This window comes from Pelodiscus sinensis, chromosome 15 (assembly GCF_052426305.1).
Source record: "Pelodiscus sinensis isolate ZL-2025 chromosome 15, ASM5242630v1, whole genome shotgun sequence".
Classification (NCBI taxonomy): Eukaryota; Metazoa; Chordata; order Testudines; family Trionychidae; genus Pelodiscus; species Pelodiscus sinensis.
In genome coordinates this window covers 41,670,612-41,691,087 of record NC_143066.1, presented here as the reverse complement: position 1 = coordinate 41,691,087, position 20,476 = coordinate 41,670,612, and the positions used below count along the sequence as shown (strand labels likewise).

At 40.7% G+C, this 20,476-nt stretch overlaps 1 protein-coding gene across 6 annotated transcripts in view; it reads right to left on the bottom strand.

The window, feature by feature from the left end:
* TNRC6A (trinucleotide repeat containing adaptor 6A) overlaps window positions 1-20,476 on the bottom strand; it is an 84,442-nt gene that overhangs the window by 20,376 nt on the left and 43,590 nt on the right. For 3 of the 6 annotated variants that reach the window (XM_075899924.2, XM_089769332.1, XM_075899925.2), the window contains 7 exons: window positions 18,985-19,332; window positions 12,823-12,870; window positions 4,249-6,840; window positions 3,226-3,390; window positions 2,621-2,796; window positions 2,227-2,307; window positions 1,781-1,832 (listed from right to left, as the gene is read on the bottom strand). In XM_075899924.2, the coding sequence (XP_075756039.1) occupies window positions 1,781-1,832; window positions 2,227-2,307; window positions 2,621-2,796; window positions 3,226-3,390; window positions 4,249-6,840; window positions 12,823-12,870; window positions 18,985-19,332 (3,462 nt within the window). The remainder of the gene's footprint in view (window positions 1-1,780; window positions 1,833-2,226; window positions 2,308-2,620; window positions 2,797-3,225; window positions 3,391-4,248; window positions 6,841-12,822; window positions 12,871-18,984; window positions 19,333-20,476) is intronic. The other 3 variants (XM_089769333.1, XM_089769335.1, XM_089769334.1) reach the window with 2 other exon arrangements.

Below are 20,476 nucleotides of genomic sequence, written 5' to 3'. Positions count from 1 at the left end.
CTCTTGCACCATGCCATGCTGGTTAATTAAAACAGAAAAAATCTAATTCACTTTTCAAAAGGAAAGGACAGCCACATTGGGTCAGACCAAAGGTCCATCTAGCCCAATCTCCTGTGTTCCGACAGTGGCCAGTGCCAGGTGCCACCCCGGGAATGAACAGAACAGGGAATCACCAGTGATCCCTCCCCCATTCCCAGCTTCTGGCACAGGGAGGCTGGGGACACCATTCCTGCCCATCCTGGCTAATAGCCACTGCTGGACTGATCTGCCATGAACTTGTCTAGTTCTTTTCTGAACCCTGTTATAGTCTTGGCCTTCACAACATCCCCTGGCAAAGCATGGACTGTGCTTTGTGTACAGAAATACCTCCTTATGATTGTATTCCATTTGCTGCCTATTCACATCCCTAGGAGGCATAAATAACACTTCCTATTTACTTTCTCCACACCAGGCTTGATAGTATAGACTGCTCTCATAGCCCCCTCCACTCCCTTAGCCATCTCTTTTCCAAGCAGAAAAGTCCCAGTCTTATTCATCTCACCACATATGGAAGCTGGTTCCCTCTAAGCTGTGCGGCAGCACAGCATGCAGCTGCTTAATCAGCCCCACCCAGCCAAGGGCCCAGGGCTCCATGCACGCAGCTACCTGGCTGGGCAGGGCTGATTAAGCAGCTGCAGGGTAGTGCTGCTGCGCAGCTTAGAGGGAACCTTGCCCCTAATCATTTTGGTTGCCCTTTCCTGTGCCTTTTCCAATGCCAATGTATCGTTTTAAAGATGGGGTAACCAGATCTGCACGCAGTATTCAAGATATAGGTGTGCCATGCCTTTACATAGAAAATATCCTAGTACCTCTATCCCTTCGCTACGGAGTCCCAACATTGTTAACGTTGACTACTGCATATGGCGTAGATTTTTGTTTACATTTTGCCTTTTAGCTTGTTCAACACAAATGAGCTATTCAGTTTAGTTCTCTATCTCCTGCTACACTGTGCAGAGAAACATAAATCTCAATTATAAAGCATGAAGTGACTAAACACAATGATCTTAATGAAAATATTTGTTTACCATTTTGGTTTACATAATCTAGAATAAATGAGGTGCAATTCAGAACAATTTCTGCTCATCTTTGATGCAGTCACAGAACTGTCATCTTGTAACTGCCTGCAGCAGATACTGTATTTTTCCCACCACAGGAGACTTCTACTGCACATCTTCCATTTTTACTACTATTCAAAGTAATTCTACTATGGTTATTTGCTAGAAAAACCACTCAAACTTACTGTGACTAGACCAGTTCCACAATCTGACTTTCACTAATGAGAGGTTATAGTAAAGGCACATACTTCCAAAATATTCTTAGCATGTAAGATTCTCTTTTATAATAACGAAAACCTCTTTGAACAGCTAAATTTATTTATTTCTAAGAACAAACTAAATGCATTAGTGATTAATAATGTATCAGCAACCTTTGTTTTCAGTAGCAAACAGGCTGTTGAGAAGGCTGAGACAGTTTTAAGTTCATACTTAGGCTCCCATCAAATCAACACTTATGTTCTTGCTTAACTTTACTTAAGAGTAAAGTCATTGCCATCAATGGGACTTCTTATGTACACCAAGTTTCTCATGTGTTCAAGCATTAACAATCAGAACCTTTGTTTCTTTAGAAGAATGAGAATTTTATTCTTTTAATAACTCAAGAGAGGATGTAAACAAAATTTTAAAAAAGGACGTGGAATACAGATTTGATAGTTAAATGCAAGACTAACTTCCCTTATGCTTACCTCCAGACATGTCCATCTTATTGCTCGGTATGGTTTCTTCTGGTGATTCTCTCTGAAGTAATAAAATGAGCCAGTTTAATAAGAACTTTAAGAATTAAAACAAAGGAGATCCAAATACAATATTTCAGTTCAGTTCAACCCTTCAAGAAAAAATAGTCAAACCTTTGACAAAGAAAGTGTAATTTTGCAAGCTTTCCCCCCCTTATTTTCCATCCCCTGGATAGATGAAGATAGTTGCCTTCAGGTCACAAAGATACTGACAATCTGGTACATGCTACTAAAATTAAAACTCAGTAATGTTTACAAGAATTTTTTCAATGGGTGTTTATATTGACCATGTGAATAGTAAAAGAAAGGAAAAATAAAAAGAGGAGTTAATCTAAATTTGAAAATGAATGAATGGAAACAAGGCTATTTATCAAGCCTGACCAACATATCATACTTACTGAAAAACTGAGATTTGTGAATTGCTTAATGAATGGATTTATCCATGTTTCGTCTTGTTTATTTCCACCTTTCATTGTTCCCTGAAAAATAAAAGGGATTACTGCGATCCTTGAAACAGTCACCAGCATTTCCATTAGATTATAAGAAAGGATTAAATGAAATTGTAAACAAGGAGTTATAGTCTTCCTACATAAAACTGTACAACAGAGTTCAATGGAGTCCTTAACACTGACTGGGGCATTCAGAAGCTATTGCAATACAAGAAACCCCAAACATCTCCCCCCCTCACAAAGTAGTCCCTGTTCAGAGGCTTTTAGGAATTCTATCCCTTTTCTGTCCCTCAGACTTCTCGCGTTCTTAAATTCCAGCCTCAGCTCTCAATGTCATAATTACCTTTGTAGGCATTTTTTTCATGTACGGTGGCCAATTCAAAGATGGATTAATTTCTTGGGATGAACTGCTGTTCCACATTCCAATCTCTACATCATCATCTTCCTCCCAGCTGGTCTGACGACTCCCTGGCAATGACAGATCATCACCACACCAACCCTCTTGCATAGATTTAGGCCCTGGGTATAAAGATTTTCCAATTATGAACTCCGTTTAATGCAAATGCCTTTTAAGGTTACCAACCTATAGCCAACTTGTAAGTAAAATCATTTTAATTGCGACAAACCTGATAGTCCGCCATAATCTTGTGAATCCAGGAAGATCAAAGGCAACAGAAAAAGAAATCAACCAATGGCATTTGTTTTAACTTGTGTCACTAGTTTAAAAAAGAGCTCATTCCCCACTGTTACTAACAACACTAATGAAAACAGATTTTATCTTCAGTATCTGAAAAAGTCACTAGCAAGTTTACAAAGAGTACAGCTACCTTTTACATTTACGTGCATGTCAAAATACAAGCCTGCTGTATCTGAATTCACAATCAAACTTCTTGGTCACTATTTCACCCCTCACCACTGCACACTCCAAGAAGGTACAAAAGCACATACCAGGTTTACTTGAAGCCTGCTGACCAACAGAAGCATTTCCCCAGCCAGAGGTGCCTGCTGCATCACTGATGGGTTCTCCCCAGCTAGTACCAGTATCCATGGGTTTACCCCACGCTGACGTTCCATTATCTACAGTAGTGGCAGGAGTAGAAGGCTCTCCCCAACCTTTTTAAAGCAGCAGGAGTTATTGGTGAGTTTAACAAGTCTTAAAACATTGTGTAAAATACTGAACGGTTCTTTACACTCAGAATATAATAAAGCACAAATAACTAAAAGCAACAAACACACATTTTAAATGTCACAATTGTAAGATTCATCATGATGGAGGGGATGACCTCACAAAACACCAGTTCCATACATGAAGACATTACATTTGGATTAGAGAGTTTTCAAATAAAAGACGACACTGTATATCTAAAAACTATAACAGACTGAAGGCACTCCTCTTCTGGATAGGATTCAATTGCAATAGAAAATTACTGGAAGGCAAATACCTTCTTTGATATTACACTATGGAAGCTCAACCAACCTTCTCCCCAGTCTATTAAGGTCAGACCCTTTTTTCTGAAGCCCAAACCTGCTATCGCAATACCTCTGTTAGCAACAGAAATACTGCATCAAGGACTCAGGTGAAAGCCTGAGTCTGCACCGTACCTTGCAGACAGCTCTTAACACTGCTCTGTTTGCAACAGGGGCTTCATGTTAATGTCACTGCTGAAATTAATTAAAATCTGGAGCGACATGAAAAGCAGAAGCGCTTCCCTTACTGGATGTTTTTTTTTTTTTTAAATTCCTCTCCGAGGAGTCATCATCTCACCCTAACTACACTGCACAAGAACACGTTTCAAATTTCAGAAAGAGTCCTGAAAATAAAATTCAAGCACTGACAAACCATTTGCACTGGTATCATCTCCCTGACAAAATCATTCCCCGCCTTTGGTTGAAACTAGACACTTCCCCAAGTCCAGAGAAGTGTTTGGTAACTTCCCAGGAAAACACAGTGGAGGTAAAACACAGTCTTACCAGAACCATTCCTGCTCTCCTTGCTGGACATGGCACTTGAAGGCAGTAGCTGCTGATGTACCTGTGCTTGCTGGTCTGAACTGCTGCTACTGCTTGGGACATTTTTATTCCACATGTTCACATTTTTGTAGTTGTATTTGCTTGGATCCCCCCAAGCAGAAGTTCCATCATCAATTTCCATTTTACGGCGTATTGATTCTGGGGATGGCTCCTCCCAGCCTGTGGGTTCCTCTTCCTTTGCTGGACTCGGCATTGGTCCACCCAACCACCCAGAACCCGGTGGTTTGTTTGTGGCAGACGGTGCTCCCCAAGATCCAACTTCTCGATGCTTGTTCCAGTCTGGGGAGCTGGCTGGCTTTGACGAATCGCCCCAACCTTGAGGCGGATTTGATTTGGGAGGTTCTCCCCAGCCCTGGTTCTGATTAGACTTTGCAGGCTCATCCCATCCTGAAGGATTATTTGGGTTAGTATTACCACCTCCCCAAGTCACAGAATTTGATTTACCAGACTCATTCCAACCAGACACTGATCTGTCACTGTCACTACCTCCTGAACTAGATGTCTTAGCCTCACCCCAATGGTTGCTTCTTGAATTCTCCCCCCAGCTGTCATTGGCAGAAACTGCCCAACCTTGGCTGGCTTTTTGTCCATCTACCCATCCCTGTTTGATCTTCTGTGCCTCATTCCAAGACGACTTGTCCTCTTTGCCACTTACCCATATTTGATTGCTCTTGACCATGACTGTAGCAGCAGAATCCTCTTCCCACCCCCCTTGGCTGTTTGAGCCTTTGGAGTCTCCCCACCTTGTAGCAGACTTTGGATCTCCCCACCCTGATACAGATGAGGTATCATTAACATTAGGGCTAGGTCTCTCTACACATCCCCCTGAGCTGGAAGTCTGTGTCACACAGCCTCCCCAGGCCTCTGTCCCATTGTCAGTCTTTCTTTCACCTCGTGGCGATATTTCAGTATCCCAGGCAGTGTTTTGTTTGATTGGAGTCTGTCCCCAACCAGAGTTGGAGAGGACACGTGGATCTAAGTCAGTTCTGCTCACTATGCTTTGGAGTAATGCATGCTGGTCAACTTTTCGTCTCTCTCGGTTCTGTCCTTCGGCAGATACTTTCTCATCCTGGCATCCAGCGCTCTCTGTACACCCCTCGCTATCCCCAGTACCTGCTTTGGCCCACACATTGTTCTGCTCAGTTATCTGAGAGGCAGCCGAATTCTGGCCATTAAGCTCATCCCCTTCAGCCGATTGCCATCCATTTGTAAACTTGCTACTAGTTCCATTCACACTTTCATTGGAATGCTGATTGCTAGGCAGTTTATTCCATTCCCTATTTGAAATGCTAGTGCCAGTGTTTTGTGCAGGGTTGCCCCATCCTCTTCGACTTCCTCCGGAACTCGCACCATTCGCGCCTCCCCATGGCATATGTTGGGAGTTGACAGGCCCTCCCTCCCAGACCCCTCCTCCTTTATTCCCACTGATTTGAAAGTTAGTGCTGCCAGGCCCACTGATGCCAGGCTGCGTTAGAGTTGCATTCACAGTGTCATTATTAGCTTGGCTGTTTGGGCCTGAACATTTGTCTCCAGAGTAATTAGAACCATAGGCAGCCCACGTAGTACCATAAGCTCCACCATTTTTTGCCTCACCGTTGCTAAGATGAGACGTGGAAGTGCCATTTGTAACTGGAGAGGCCTGAATCTGAGAATGATTCATTGTGCTCACGCGCCAGGCCCCAGGCCCTGTATTATTAGGCAGTTCATTAATCTGTACTGAGCCAGCAGAGTTTGGTAAACTAGAGGTCATAAAGTTAGTAGTGTTATTTGGTCCATTCATTTCAGTGTTAAGGTTTTGAGGTTGCCCACTGAATGAAACCTTCCTTGTACCATTCACTTCAGAATCACAATGTTCCGGAAGGCTTGCCCAGGAACCATGGGCTGAACCGCCCACCTTCGAGTTAATACTCTGATTGTTAGACTTCTGACCTATGGTACTGCACTGAGTATTTGTGCCAGCATTACCACTCCCTCCAGACCCTTTCAGGGCATGTCCGTTATTCTCCAACACGGGCCAGGCACCATGGTTGCCATTGGAATTCAAAGTGCTTGGATTTAACCCTCCATTTGATGAAGAGTTTATGGTGCCCCAAGCATTCATTCGATTGTTGCTACTTTCAGATTTGCTGTCAGGAGCATCCACAGAAACTTGACATGTGCTTATTACAGTTCCATGGGATAAACCCCATGGCCCATTAATACTTCCATTGCCCACATTATTGCTGTTGCTACCAACCACAAACTTATTTTGAGAACCATGTCCAATGCCATTCCGAATGCTATCGTTTTCACCACCTGTGCTCCCTGAAGCCATTATAACAAGATTTCTCTCTGACCCAGAACTAGAGGCGGAGTCAGTGTCCATACATTCTGAAGCCAACTCTGGGTCACTGCCTGTGATTGATGGCCATGCTTCTTTGTCAGAACCATCTACGATAACTTTATCCCAGTTTGTGCTGGAGTCACTATTTGAAGAGACTGGCCCCCAATGAGAATTTTCATAATGGGATCCTAGACCACTGTGGTTCAGATCTAAAAAGGAAAAACAAAACAAGTTGTTCTGTAAATTCAAAAAACTTACTTTAGTTTAAACACAAAAGAAAAATACAGTAGAAACCTCAGAAATATGAGCACCAGAGTTACAAACAGATCAGTCAACTGCACATCTTGTTTGGAACTGGAAGTATGCAACCAGGTAGCAGTCGAGATCCAAAAGGTACATTTATACATATTATACACACACAGTACAGTAATTTATTAAACTATTAAAAATAAAGAGAAAGTTAAAGATTTGAGAAGGTAAAGAAACTCTTTCTGTGCTTGTTAAGATGGTTAAAAGCTGCATTTTTCTTCCACATAATAAAGTTCCAGAGTTGTATTAAGTCAATGTTCAGTTGTAAAGTTTTGAATGAACACAAAGTTTTGTTCAGTTATGAACAATTCACAGTTATGAACAAACTCCATTTCCCATGTGTTCGTAACAGAGGTTCTACTGTATAAAACAAGTTCAGCAATTCAAAATCAGAGGTATTATAAAGATTACGCTAACATTTATCACTGGACATTATGAAGACATTATTAATGTATCAATTGCTAGCAGAACACTTAGCAAGGGCGTGGAAAAATTATTACAGGAGACCCCCGCACTTATGACCTAACTGGTTCCTGAAGAACTGTCGTAAGTCGAACCCTTATTTCCCATAGGCACAGTGATAAAATGAGAGTTCCGTTCCTGGCCTGTTTTGCCTCCTGGGAGTTGTAGTCCCCAGCATGCTGGGCCCAGAGCCAGCTGGGGGCCGTGCCGGATAGAGGCGGCGGTCAGAATAGGGCGGTCGTAAATGTGGGGGGAAGGGTCATAAATGGGGGGATCTCCTGTAATATATTTGAGGTATGAAACAAAATACGACATCCCAAACAAACTATAGTTTGGATTGCCAGTACAGTTTGTGGTTTTAAATAATATATTGCCCTTGTATAGAATACTTTATGAAAGAGGCATGACAAATCAAAAATCAAAACAATTGTTAAAGCTTGAAAGCGATAGTTTGAAAGGGAGGATGTTGTACATCACAGGAAGTTAAACTGACCTAGTACAACAGACTACTACACAACAGTAGCCAGGAAAAGTAGTAATGAAAGAAACACCATTAAAAGACATTGAATAACGTATCTTCAGTGACAGGCTATTCAAGATATTTACTTTTGTACATCATCCTCCATATGTATAAGAAGAAAGTAGCTTATAAAAAGTCACTTCAAAGAAAAAGGAAAGTCAAGGTGAGATTTAAAAGGAAGTAGCTTAGTGGCAAAGTTCAATTCCATAGAAGACTGAAAAAATTAAAACTACATTCCACGGAATGAACAGCAAGAGGGGAACTCTCTTGTGATATTCACAAGTTTGAGGAACACAGTGAAAGCTGATGGAATTCCCAAGTACAGGAGTGTAAATCAAGTAGTGTGGCTGAATCGGTACCTGCGCAAATTAAAACATTTTCTTTTTAAGGTTACAAGCAAATCACATGTAGGAATCAAGAAGAAATTCTTATAAATGTGTCACAATTGGCTACATGCAGAACAAGGTTTTGAACTTTAATGGAAAGTCTCAGATTCAGGCTGCTGCCAAAGACAGAACAGCATGCCTGAATGTGTGCATTTTGATACACGCTGTCCCATCCTGAGTTTTTAAAATTATTGCAGAGACTTGAATTCCTTTTTCTTCCATCAAATCAACGATTTGAGCAACAGTGCTTCCCTCACATCAAATATTCTATTTTGTAAAGTTTGCAGTAAGTATATGAAAAACTAAAATACAGCCAGACAGTTATTTGGAAATACAGTACCATAAAAACATGTAACCTTTGACCTACAGTATGAAGTTAAATACCAACACCTAACAGAATATGAGGGAAAACTATCAGGTAGATTAGATTACTAGTTTAATAAGTTCTATCAAGGAGGGGGCATATGCCTTAAATATTACAGTTTTTAATACCTGGACAAAAAGGACTATTCACCATAGTAAGACATTCTGAATTTGCCAAATAAACTGCACACCATTTTCTTTTAAGCTAACATAGTTAATGCCTTTGCTTCTGAATATTCAAACACTTGATAATGTTATCTACCTAGATAGATGTTAATTAGCATGCAAAAATGTGTAAGCTAAACATGAATATTTGTACAGTGGAATTGCACACGCCAGTTGGATAAATAGGTTCTCCTTTAGACAGGAGTTATGGAAAACATAGTTTGTGGATGAACACGGACAACTAGTGCATTTTCTAATGTGTATTTGACTTTAAAAAGGGACACAAGCTAAGTCAGACAAATCTGTCTTAGATGACCAAGTGGCAAGCTTCCAAGATTGTTATTTTGCCTGTTTATAACATGAACAGTGACCAAGGCACTTTACAGTCAGACACGAAGACATGACACAGCCTCAAAGAATTTACAATGTAAATAAGCAATAAGAATTGAGCAGGGGAACAATTAAAGCAAAGTGATGTACATTCACTTTCGCTAGCGAACGTCTAGTTCAAGCATCAATTTGTAGGCAGTAAAACATTGCATCTAATCTGAAAAATTAGTTGATCCTCCTCCAAATATTTTAACTAACACTGATAAATAAAGCTTTAGTCTATACTCTATTATTAATATCTCCTCTGCTAGGAATTTTGTATTGTGTTTTTGAAAATGGCATTTAGAAAAATGGTTACATCTTAAAATATTGACATTACTTACGAGCTTTTCATGTTTCTCTGACGTATGCCTTAAAGAATGATATACAATTGAAGCATAAATGCTGGGACAGATTTTTATTTTAAAAAATAAAACCCTTAAGTTTAAAAAGACTGCCAAAGCAAAGAGCTTTTTCCTGCCTCTCTGCCAACATTTGTGTTACTGAATGCATCACTGAAAATGCTTCTACAAAGAACTGAATGGCCTTATTTCACTGAAATCTTGCAAAACATTTTGAAAGGCAATGACTTTACGACGACATGAAAGATTTTTTTCTTTCTATTCTACTCAGATGTGAAATTCAGCCAAAATAATCATAGCAAGACTAACAAGGGTGCTCTACACAAAAAAAGGTTTACTAGATTGCTCAGAATAAATATACCTCACCAGTAAACATAAAATATACTTCTGTACTGAAAGTCAACATTCAAAGTTGTGCTCCTTGATATGGTACAGAGTTGGATACTACTTGATGATGAGAACAGGGTAAGAGACAGACTAGTAACCTTAAAGTTTCTTTATAACATGTCTGTCTACACTTTATTTTATATAATCTTAAGAATTAATAGTCAACTACATACCAAATGTAGAAATTGCAACATTATGCACCAGTTACACTGTATCTTTAAACAGCAAGAAAGGAGTAGAAATGGTTGACATACACCTCTTCCCCCCCACACACTTTATGAAATAGACTTATGGACACAAATATATGTACCTCAGATGCTTTGGACAAGTTGCGTCATGTAACCTACCGATCTTCATGTCTTAGTCCGCTGGATCTGTGCATCTTATTTTGGTGTATGTACCATTCTTGTGAGTAAAATTAGACACATGGAGTGTGGAATGTTTTATGGCTTTAAATGTGCAGAGGAAAGCCATCAAGGGTGTTTCCAATGCTTGGGATGCCTCAGTGTCTGGGCAACTCCTTAAGTCTTAGCAGTGGCTGGTTGTAGGAAGTCACATGACCTCCCTAACTGGTAGTGACTACACAGGTAACTTCTCAGGCAAAAGTGGGAATCTTTAAAAGAATAGGAAACTAGCAGGTCTTTGTCTTTGGGTTGGCCAAGCACACCCAAGGGAAGGAACCAAAGACCCCTGGGTGAGGAGCAGCCCTGGTTTGAATGCTTAGCTAGAAAAGAAACAGTTTTAGGGTGAGTTTGTAATAAGTTTGTACTGAGGTTTCAGTGTAGAATTAGCAAAGCGTTTTCTGTTATTTTGAGTTTGTAATCTACTTTGCTCTGCTTGTTCCCACTTATTACCACTTAAATCCTACTGCTTGTACTTAATAAAATCACTTATTTTCTATCAACCCCAGTGTAAATAATTCTCACTTGGGGGAGAGGGGGCAATCAGTGTGCACATCCCTCCTTTCATTGTTAAAGGGGGCTTACCCAAATAATTCCTTTGGGGTTCTGGTCCCATTTGGGGAGTGGTGATCTGGGAAGATGGGCCCAAACTGCATTTTCCTTTGACCTGAAGGGTTTTAGTGTCCATACTGCTACTCAGGGATGTGGTGATCTCAGCTCTGTGCCTTGGCTGGGGGAGACTATGGAGCAGGAAGGTGAGTGGCAGTGGCCTTGTCAACACTCTGGAAAGCTCCCCAAAGGGTCCTCTGTGACCGTCCCCATCAAAAATATAAAAGTCACTTTGCTTAAAAGAAGATTATCTTCAACTGCTGAGATTCAAAGGACTTGCAGTGAAGATTTTCAAGAGTTTATGTAAATAAGAACATTTTGGAGCTGTGATTTCCCCATATTATGGTATTGCTCACATAATTACAAAAGTTCTGGCTATGAAAATTTATTAACAAGTATAAAAATAAATGATCGGAATAAGTAAAGATTATTATAACATGTTTCATTCTGGAAGTGTTACAATGTAACGAGTAAAATGAGGGCAATGCCATTAGCGGTAAGGAAACAAATCGCTACAATGTACTCCAGCAACCCACGGTCTTAGGTGTGAGAGCTTGTTTTGTTCAGAGAAAGATTATGACTCGAACACCAATGATATCTTCTTTTACAGTAGGATCTTCTCCACCCACATTTCAGTGCACAGGGCTGCTAAGGACCTCATTTTACTATATCAATGGAAGACAACAGCCTTGTCAGTGTTCTACTCCTTCTACACTAGCATGAGCCAATCTCAATATAAAATATGAACCAAAATACCAGCACTGCAAGTTAGTCAACTGCTAACATAACTGAGCACACCCTAAAATGTCCAGATGATAGTGATTTGGGACCCTGTTTTATGGGGTTGCCAGGACTGGCTTAGACTTGCTGGTGCCCAGAGCTGAAGCCTGAGTCCTGCTAAAAGGGGTGGAAGCCAAAGCCCTTGGGCCTCAAATTACAGGTCCCCTGCCTGGGGTGCAAGCCTTGGGGCTTTATGTCCCTGTTCCCACCCACAATAGTGGGGCTCCAGCTTTGTATTTCCCCACACTGGATAATAGGACATCAGCAGGATCAGACTTCAGTCCCTCCTCCCGGGGTTGTGTGGCAATTTGTGTCGTCAAAAAGGGGTCCCCCAGGGAGATCAAGTTTGAGAACCCTTGGTCTATAACTATTTGCTGGCAACAGCTCATTCTAGGATTCTGTCAAGTACCAAACATTGTTCAGCAAAAGTCTGTTCTTAAGTACTGTGCGTGAACCTTAAAGGGAGCAGTACACTGTATTATTTATAACTCTGATTGATTGACTAGTCCAAAGAGAAAATCGTATCCAAAATTCTCAGATGGAAAAAGGGTTAAAAGCTATAACACTGAAGGCCGATGAATCCTTCAGAGGTACCAGGCATGCGAAAGTCGCCAAAAAATACAAAGAGACAGTTAGTATATGAATGTTTTTGAACATTATGTGGATATTGCTAACTGAGGGAAAAACATTTCTTGGTTTTGTGTTAGCTAAAGGAACAAATCAGAAAACCCCTGAAATTTCATATTACTATGGATACATATTGAATATTATATTGTATATAATACAGTATTATAAATAGCTGCAATTATTTATCATATACAGCACTTAACTGTCCAGAACCTTGCCCCAGAAAACTTATTAAATTTTTATATATAAAAAAGTCATAACCTAATTGTAGTATATAAGTGCATAAACAAACGTAAGCATTTAAGTCAGTCATGCACATTAACAGTCAAGCTTCCAAAACACAACCAAGAAGCAAAATAGATAATTGTGCAAGTAGTTACTGAAATATGTAACTCTTATAAACATACATGTAATGCACAACAAACATGAGACTGAAATAGGTATGCATCACCTGACTGGTTAGGGGAATGGCTGACCAAGTCCCGAATGGGAGGCATGCCTATGAAAAAGCAAAAAATTACAGAATTGTTATTGAATTAAAGTATTCCTTTGGGATTATTCCATAAAACACTCAATTACTTTAGAACCAGTTTATTAGCTTCCTTTCTCAGGAGGAGAAGTTTTTCCTGTCAAAAGGGCAGTCCATTTTCATTAGCTAATGTTGGTAGCTGCAAATTATGAATGGTCTCAAATAGATCTAGAAGCAGCAATAAATGCAAATATATCTGATACACAAAACTTCATTTTTTTACCAATATCCTGCCCAGTCAGCACTGCATATGCAACAAGTCTGCATTTTTAATTTTGCCTTTCATTTTTGCTCAGTGTTTCCATTCCTACTTGATTTCTATAAACTTGGAAGTTTTGTTTTTAAAAATAAAAAAAAATCTATGGTAAAGTATAACAAGTCTAAAAAAATTCCTGACCTATAAAAAAAATTTACTGGACTTGTTAGATAGATAATGTTTATCATTAATACGAAGCTACCATAAACTTGCCTCTTTTAAGCTCATGAGACTACTTTGAGAATCACAGCATGGGAATATTGAGTACCACTGAGCTGAAGGGCAATCTTTCCAGACTACTGGATCCCTTTCAGGAGTCCTATTTATCTTGTGTATCCCCAGTTTCACTTGACTTATGACTTGCTTACAAAATCAGACATAAAAATACAAGTGTACACTATTACTGAACAAATGTTTACTTTCTCGTTGTGCAAGTATGAAATTTTGATTTGTATTGACTTTGCTAGTGCTTTTTGTGTAGCCTGTTCTAAAACTAGGCAAACCTCTAGATAAGCGGATATACCCCCACAGGTACATGTACCCCTGATTGAAAATCACTGCCCTGGCCCATTCCCAATCTCACTATTTTAAGCTAGTCGTCATAAAACTCCTTGGACAGTGTGATTCATTCTTCATCGGAAAGCTCTCTCCTATATCTGCTCATGTTTTGCTTCTTAGTTTATTTATAATATAATTATAATAATATAACCATAGTACCTAGCCAAGTTTGTTTTGGATAGACTTAGACTCACACCACGTACACACTTACATGCCAGAGATTGATCTTCTGGTCCTCAATTCAGTGGGACTAATTACGACCTGCTAAATCAAATGCTGAGGGTGGTCTAGTTGGTGCTGGTACTCCTGGTAGTTGTGAGGAGTAAGGGAAGCTAATGGGAGTGTTTGTTCTCATTGAGCTCCCACTGTAAAGATAGCACCAAGCTCAGCTTAAGGTATGCTGACTCCAGCTATGTTATTTACTTAGCTGGCGCTGCGTACCTTAAACAGGCCTTCCGGGTCTAGTGCAGACCTGGCCTAAGGCAAATTTCTGAACATGATATACAAGTGTTTCCTAGCTTCTGCCTCATGCAACAGATTAATGTTTACTATTGGCAATGTATGCAATCAAATGGTGTAACTATTTCAAATCCCTCTTGCTTCTGCCTTACTCTTTAAAAATAACTCATCCTGGATTAGAGCGAAGTTCCTGATGACTTCCAATCCTTCGCTCTAATCAGGAAGGTGTCTCCTAATGTACCTTGCAGTTTTAAACAATTATTTGTAACAGCCATCTTATACAGCTCACTTCAGCAAGCATTTAGTGGCCTGGTAACTCCTTAACATTCAGGTTTATATTACAAATTAATGAGCATTGCAGGATCCAGATAGAAGACCGGGTTGCCATAGCAGAAAGAAAGTCAGAATAAATTCATCTATCTCACATGATTTACAAACAGGGTGGCTACGTTCTCAGACAGTATTTCCTAGGGTCTCGGCCTCAAGAGAGTTCCATAGATGAGCTACATTAGGAAGATTTTAATCCTCAAGGGAGAAAGCATTTAACCTATATCATATTTGTACTCTGTGAGAACATCTACATATGGAGCTTCCCAAACTAGCTTTACCTCTAAACAGAACAGACTACTTTTCAAAATAGAGGTGTGGGGGTCCATAAGAAATACAAGTAATAAACTACTTTTTATTTCACATAAATATTAGGAAGGATGTCCAGTCAAGAAGACTTACGACCAGCCAGCATTGGCCAGGAAAAATCAATATTCGCATAAATAGTTAACCTGCCTTCCCTGGCCTTTACAGAGAATTTAACAAACAGGACAGTGAATTTGTTCTTAGGAATAACTCGCAAAAAGCCTGCATTCAGATACTGGACATCTGACTGACATTCAGAGCCAAGATTCAAGGATCTGACAGTTCCAGTCCAATCTCAGCTTAAAATGCTAAGAGGACACACACAAGGTTCTATTTATTTTAATTTGTGAATACAGGGCGTCCCTGCTAGATGTTCAAAAAAGTGGACATATAGCAAAAGGATGTAAGCCAGGGAACTTTTCCCGTAGCGCAAATTGGACTTTTTTGTGCAATGGAAGAGCGGGGAATGGGAGGACTTAAAAAGGAAAACTTCCCACAACCGTCAACAATGCTAGTGCAGAACCAACGTGGGGTGACTAATAGCAGGGCTGCCCTGTATCAGTTTGCCATACTTGCATACAATGAGGGGAGTTAGGGAGAGAATTTTTAACTTTAATCTTAATTCCCTTATTTCTATGGTTTTGCAGGGATTTTTCATATTGTGCCACACAAATTAGTTTGCCAGCTTTTCCCCCTGAATCTCTCAGAATTTGATGTAAATCAGAGGCTTTTTGTTCAATGGCCACATTCTCATTCTGCAGTTGCGTATTCAGAACATCACAAGTTTAACGTCTTAGAGCAGGATGCAGATATTCACTCCATTGCCTAGACATCTACTAATGCAGATGTTCAAAGGACTTTACATCCTGAGGACAGTATCCATCCCTTGGGGAACAATTACTGGAGCCATGCAATCAGGGTTTATGGTACACTCTTTCAAATTAGAGATGTAAAATCCTATTTAAGTGGCTAACCAGTTAAACATGATGTTTAACTGTTAACCGATTAATGGAGAGGCTCAGGCTGTTGGAGCCATCCTGCCTCTGGGGGGCAGGGGAGGAGGAGAGAGGGAGGGAAGCAGGGCCCAGGCCAAGGCCACCATGGACAGGGGCTGCTCCGGCCCCTCTACCAGTTAACTGGAACCGGTAAGCCTTACTTGTTAAAGGTGGGGCTTACTGTCTAACCATTCATATTCCTATTTCAAATAGGTTACAGGTTTGCATATTACCTCAGCCTGCTTGTTTGGTCTTACCATCTGGGCTCGTGAATGTACCACGGGGACAATCCTGTACTTTTCGGAAAGGGGTAAGTAGGATACATTTGGTAGAAGGCAGTTCCACAAGTCTTAGGCAAATCTTGACGAAAGCAACACGTGCATTAGCATGGATCTCAAGGCTCAGAGAATCTTATTGACTTTACTAAGCTCTCATCTCCTGAGGAAGTACAAAAGTCTTTGCTCAACAGCTCATCTGCACATAGATGTTCTTTTAAAAGTGAAGGCATTTAAGGGTTCACCCTAACTTCCTGATACCTTTAATCTCAGGAATGGGATGCTAGTACTAGTGAGTGGATCCAAGATCTTTTTGAGGACTGGGGAAGGTGAAGAGGGAAGTAGTAAGACAACAGGGATATTAGCAGATTATTCGCACTGGTTTTCTTCAGATATGAAGCTGTCACTTGGTGCTGTCAAGTGGCTCTTAGGCAGTCAAACTATGGTCTCCAAAGCACGTTCTACACTAGTCTGTTTACTGTAATCAGATCCAAAGCACCTTACAGACATGAAACCTGCATCCTTTTAGACAGTATCTCCACTTCATACAGGAAGCAACGAAGCCTTAGGTCGCACAAAAGGCATGTGGCACAGAGGGGGGTAATTAGCTACTAGACCCATTCTGACTCTTGGCAGAAGGATGGTCAAGATAACCGGATTGTTCTCTTCTCTGAGAAAGTCCCACGGGGTCTTTTATGGACCATCTGGACAACCAAAGAACCAGGAGTGACTTAGATTTAACATTCTCGTTCAAAGAACAGAAAGTAGCTTACACCTTTAGAACAACACTACTGTGTTGCTACTAGGGAAAAAACCCATGATCTAGCTCAGATACTCGGCCGTACTAACAAGTGCTCAGTATTAGGACAAAGCCAGAAATAGTAGAAGAGTCCACTTAGCCGTAAATAAGTATTTTCCACAGTTTGGAATCCTATAATCACATAGAATAAAAACAAGAGGATGTGTAAGACGGTGGTGGAATGTCATACTCGCTACATATGTAACTGTTTTTTTAACAGTTTGCCGTAACATTTTCTTCAACACACTACACATTCATCTATTTTTGACATCAGAGGCCACATGACTAGATCGACAGACAACAGACTGAAAAAAAAAAAATCTCTAAAAAATAGGGTGTTTTTTTTAACCTGATTAGACAGTGCTCACTCTGTTACAAACTTAAAACTGAAGAGTATAATTCCAATTCTGAAATTCCAACAACTCGCGAAATAATTTTTAATTGACATTGTAACAGTCCATGCTATTTTAGCTTGGATATGCATTTGTACAGTATTGGACTGAAACACAATCGACTTCATTTTAAATGTTGCTATCGTCCAGATTCGGTGAGGAGTGCCAATGGATAATCAATCAGATCAAGGATATAAAATGAAGTACCCAGGTTTTCCTCAAGAATTCTTTTAAAAAGGAAAATCACCTTTTGCTGTTACTGGCGTAGTCTACATCACAGCCTCAGTAGTTCCACATACCAGTGGGCTGTAATTCATAGTATTTAAGATAAGAACATAAGAACGGCCATACTGGGTCAGACCAACGGTCCATCCAGCCCAGTATCCTGTCTGCCGACAGTGGCCAATACCAGATGCCCCAGAGGGAGGGAATCCAACAGGTAATCCTCACATGATCCCTCTCCTGTCACCTATTTCCAAACAGAGGCTAGGGATACCATTCCTACTCATCCTGGCTAAGATAAGTTTAGATGGATCAGGTGAAACAGTTATACCATAACTGCTAAATGCCTCCCAAAAAACTAAATGCAGCTATAAAAACCAGCATAAAAACACAAACACTTACAAAGATGATGACGACTGAGTGTGGAATATCAAATTTCTCTCAGGAGTTATTTCTTTCCAGTGAAGAATACACTAGCTGTGTCTTACTAACACAAGATTAGTAAGCGATAACCTAGCCCATTCATTAGAAGTGCAAACGTATTTTTAGATTCCAAAGTTAGAAGACACCATTGAGATCATTTAGTCTGAAGTCCTGTACAACACAGACCATAAAACTTCCTCAGAATTCATTCTTAGGGCAAGTCTTTCAGAAAAAGATTCAATTTTGATTTTAAAATCGTCAGCCTTGGAGAAGCCAACATGATCCTTGTAAAATGTTCCTATGTTTAATGCTGTTGCTATTACAGATGTACACCTTGTACATCCAACATATGAACGTCTTCAGTAGACTGTTGTGAAGGCATCTGAAGGGCAAGTTTTTCCACCCAACAAGGATGAAAAGGGATCAAAGTAAAAAGCTTATGAAAAGGAGAAAATATTGAATGAACAGCAGTCATTCTCTTCTCACATTTCAGAGTAGAGGATCCTGTAAGAGGCCGAGATACTCTGTCAGCAGAGACAATACTTGAGGTACATGAACACATGTAATCACTTTAGCAAAACAAACCTTAAACATCAGAATAATGGCTTTTTTTTAAACCCAGAAATTCCAGGTGATATCACTGTATCCGAAACAAGACATTTATTGTGAAGATGCTGTTCAAATTCCTGGATACTGGACACAGCTCTAACACACAGACTTGAAGTGAAGTCTTTACATAAATGAATCCCTTTAAAGCGACCTTGTTGAAGCAACCATTGAGATCAAGAGGGGGATATAGGAGGAGGATATTAATATTCACCTGCACAGTTCAAAGGTAGCTCTACATCTGTACAACATATAAATTGCATAGTCAATAACCAAGATGATCTGAGAACGATCAGAGATTCAATTAAAAGGAATAGAGCACAGGAGACTATGTTTTAAACTCAATGCTTAACATGAACAGACCCTAGAGAACTCTTTGCCCACTTACTGATTAGAATCTTTCTAATCTAGTTACTAATAAAACACTTAACTTCCCCGAGAACAAAGTTACTTCCTCCTCTCTCACCTGACTGTTTTTTGCTGCTGCTGTTCGGCACTTCTCCGTTGGTCACTGGCTGTTTATTTGTGACAGTGCTGCCTCCGGATGGGCTGTTTAATACTTTAGTAGTGGATCCCAGGTTGGCAGCTATAACTGGTAATTGCTGACCTCGCTTCAACAGCTGTTTCTGTTCCTGGTGTCGAAATCGTGGTGGTACTTCACGAGGAGGGTATCGAGGCAAGGGCTGCTGCTGCTGCTGCTGCTGATTGTTGGCTGTGGCCCGCTTGGCATTATTATTAGTGCTGGTTGTTGTGGAAGTGCCGTTAGAGGTGACAGGCTGAGGCTGGCTTACACTGGTCTTTGTTTGTTCTGGCACTAACCCCCCCGCCACACACAAACAAACAAAAAAAAAAAGATGAAGAAAATTAACAACAGGTAGAATAATTTTCAAACTCAAAAAGAGCATAAGAAAAGAAGCAAATATTTTCAGTTGGGTAGTATTATGGAATGGCAGTATTTCTTCCAGTTACAGCTGCAACCCAGTTTTGCTATATGCACTAAGGAGGTTAGATATCGATTAATTCAATAATTGTGTAATCACACAGAATCTTAGCAGTTACACGATTATTTGATAGTCCCCGGGGGCAGGGCTGGCAGCCAGTGCACTCCTGTCCCCACTCTCAGGGAGCGCCCTTGCCACCACATGCTACTGCCTCATATCAGAGTCAGCAGTGGAGGATGGCAGATGGGAGCTGGCCTGCTAGGGGAGCTAGTTTAAAAGCTAGCTTTCCATGCAGATTAACTCCCACCTGCCACTCTGTGCTGCTGCCTCTGATAGCGAGGCAGCAGTGTGTGTGTGTACGTGGGGGAAGAGGAAGCTGCTCTGTGAAGCTGGTGCTTGGGAGCACCGGCTCCTACCTCACCCCACTCCCCAGCTGCCTCTGTGGGAGGCAGCAAGGAGGGGCAGGCAGCTCCAGTCAGTTCCCCGCATGTACCAGCTCCCACCTGTCCCCCTCAACCTCCGCGCTGCTGCCTCAGAGGCAGCAATAGCAGGGTGGCGGTGGAGACTAGTGGCTAAGGGATCAGCTGATCTTGGGGAGTTGTCTTAAAAGCTGGCTCTCCACAGGCACCAGTTCCTGCCTCTCCTCCTACTTTGATGCCTCTGATAGGGGTGTGAGTTATCGTTTACTCCACCATACGCTAACATCCCTACTACGCACGCACTATTTTCTAGCATGGTATTACTACTAGTAGTTTGTTTGGCAATAAATTCATAATTATCCTAGCTCAAGTCTTTTGTTACAATGCCTTACGAAGAGCCTTCATTTTTAATGGATAAGCACTTCTGTCCAAGTCTGTTTTAGCACCTAAACCAGAGCTACATTTCTTTAAAAAAAAAAAAAATCTGGCTTTTTTATGAAAACATCGAAGAGCATATAGCAAGCTGAACAAAGAGAACAAGTGGTTAACATTCACCTGTCTTGTCAATCCTGAGAGCCAAGGGGAAATCTATGTACTA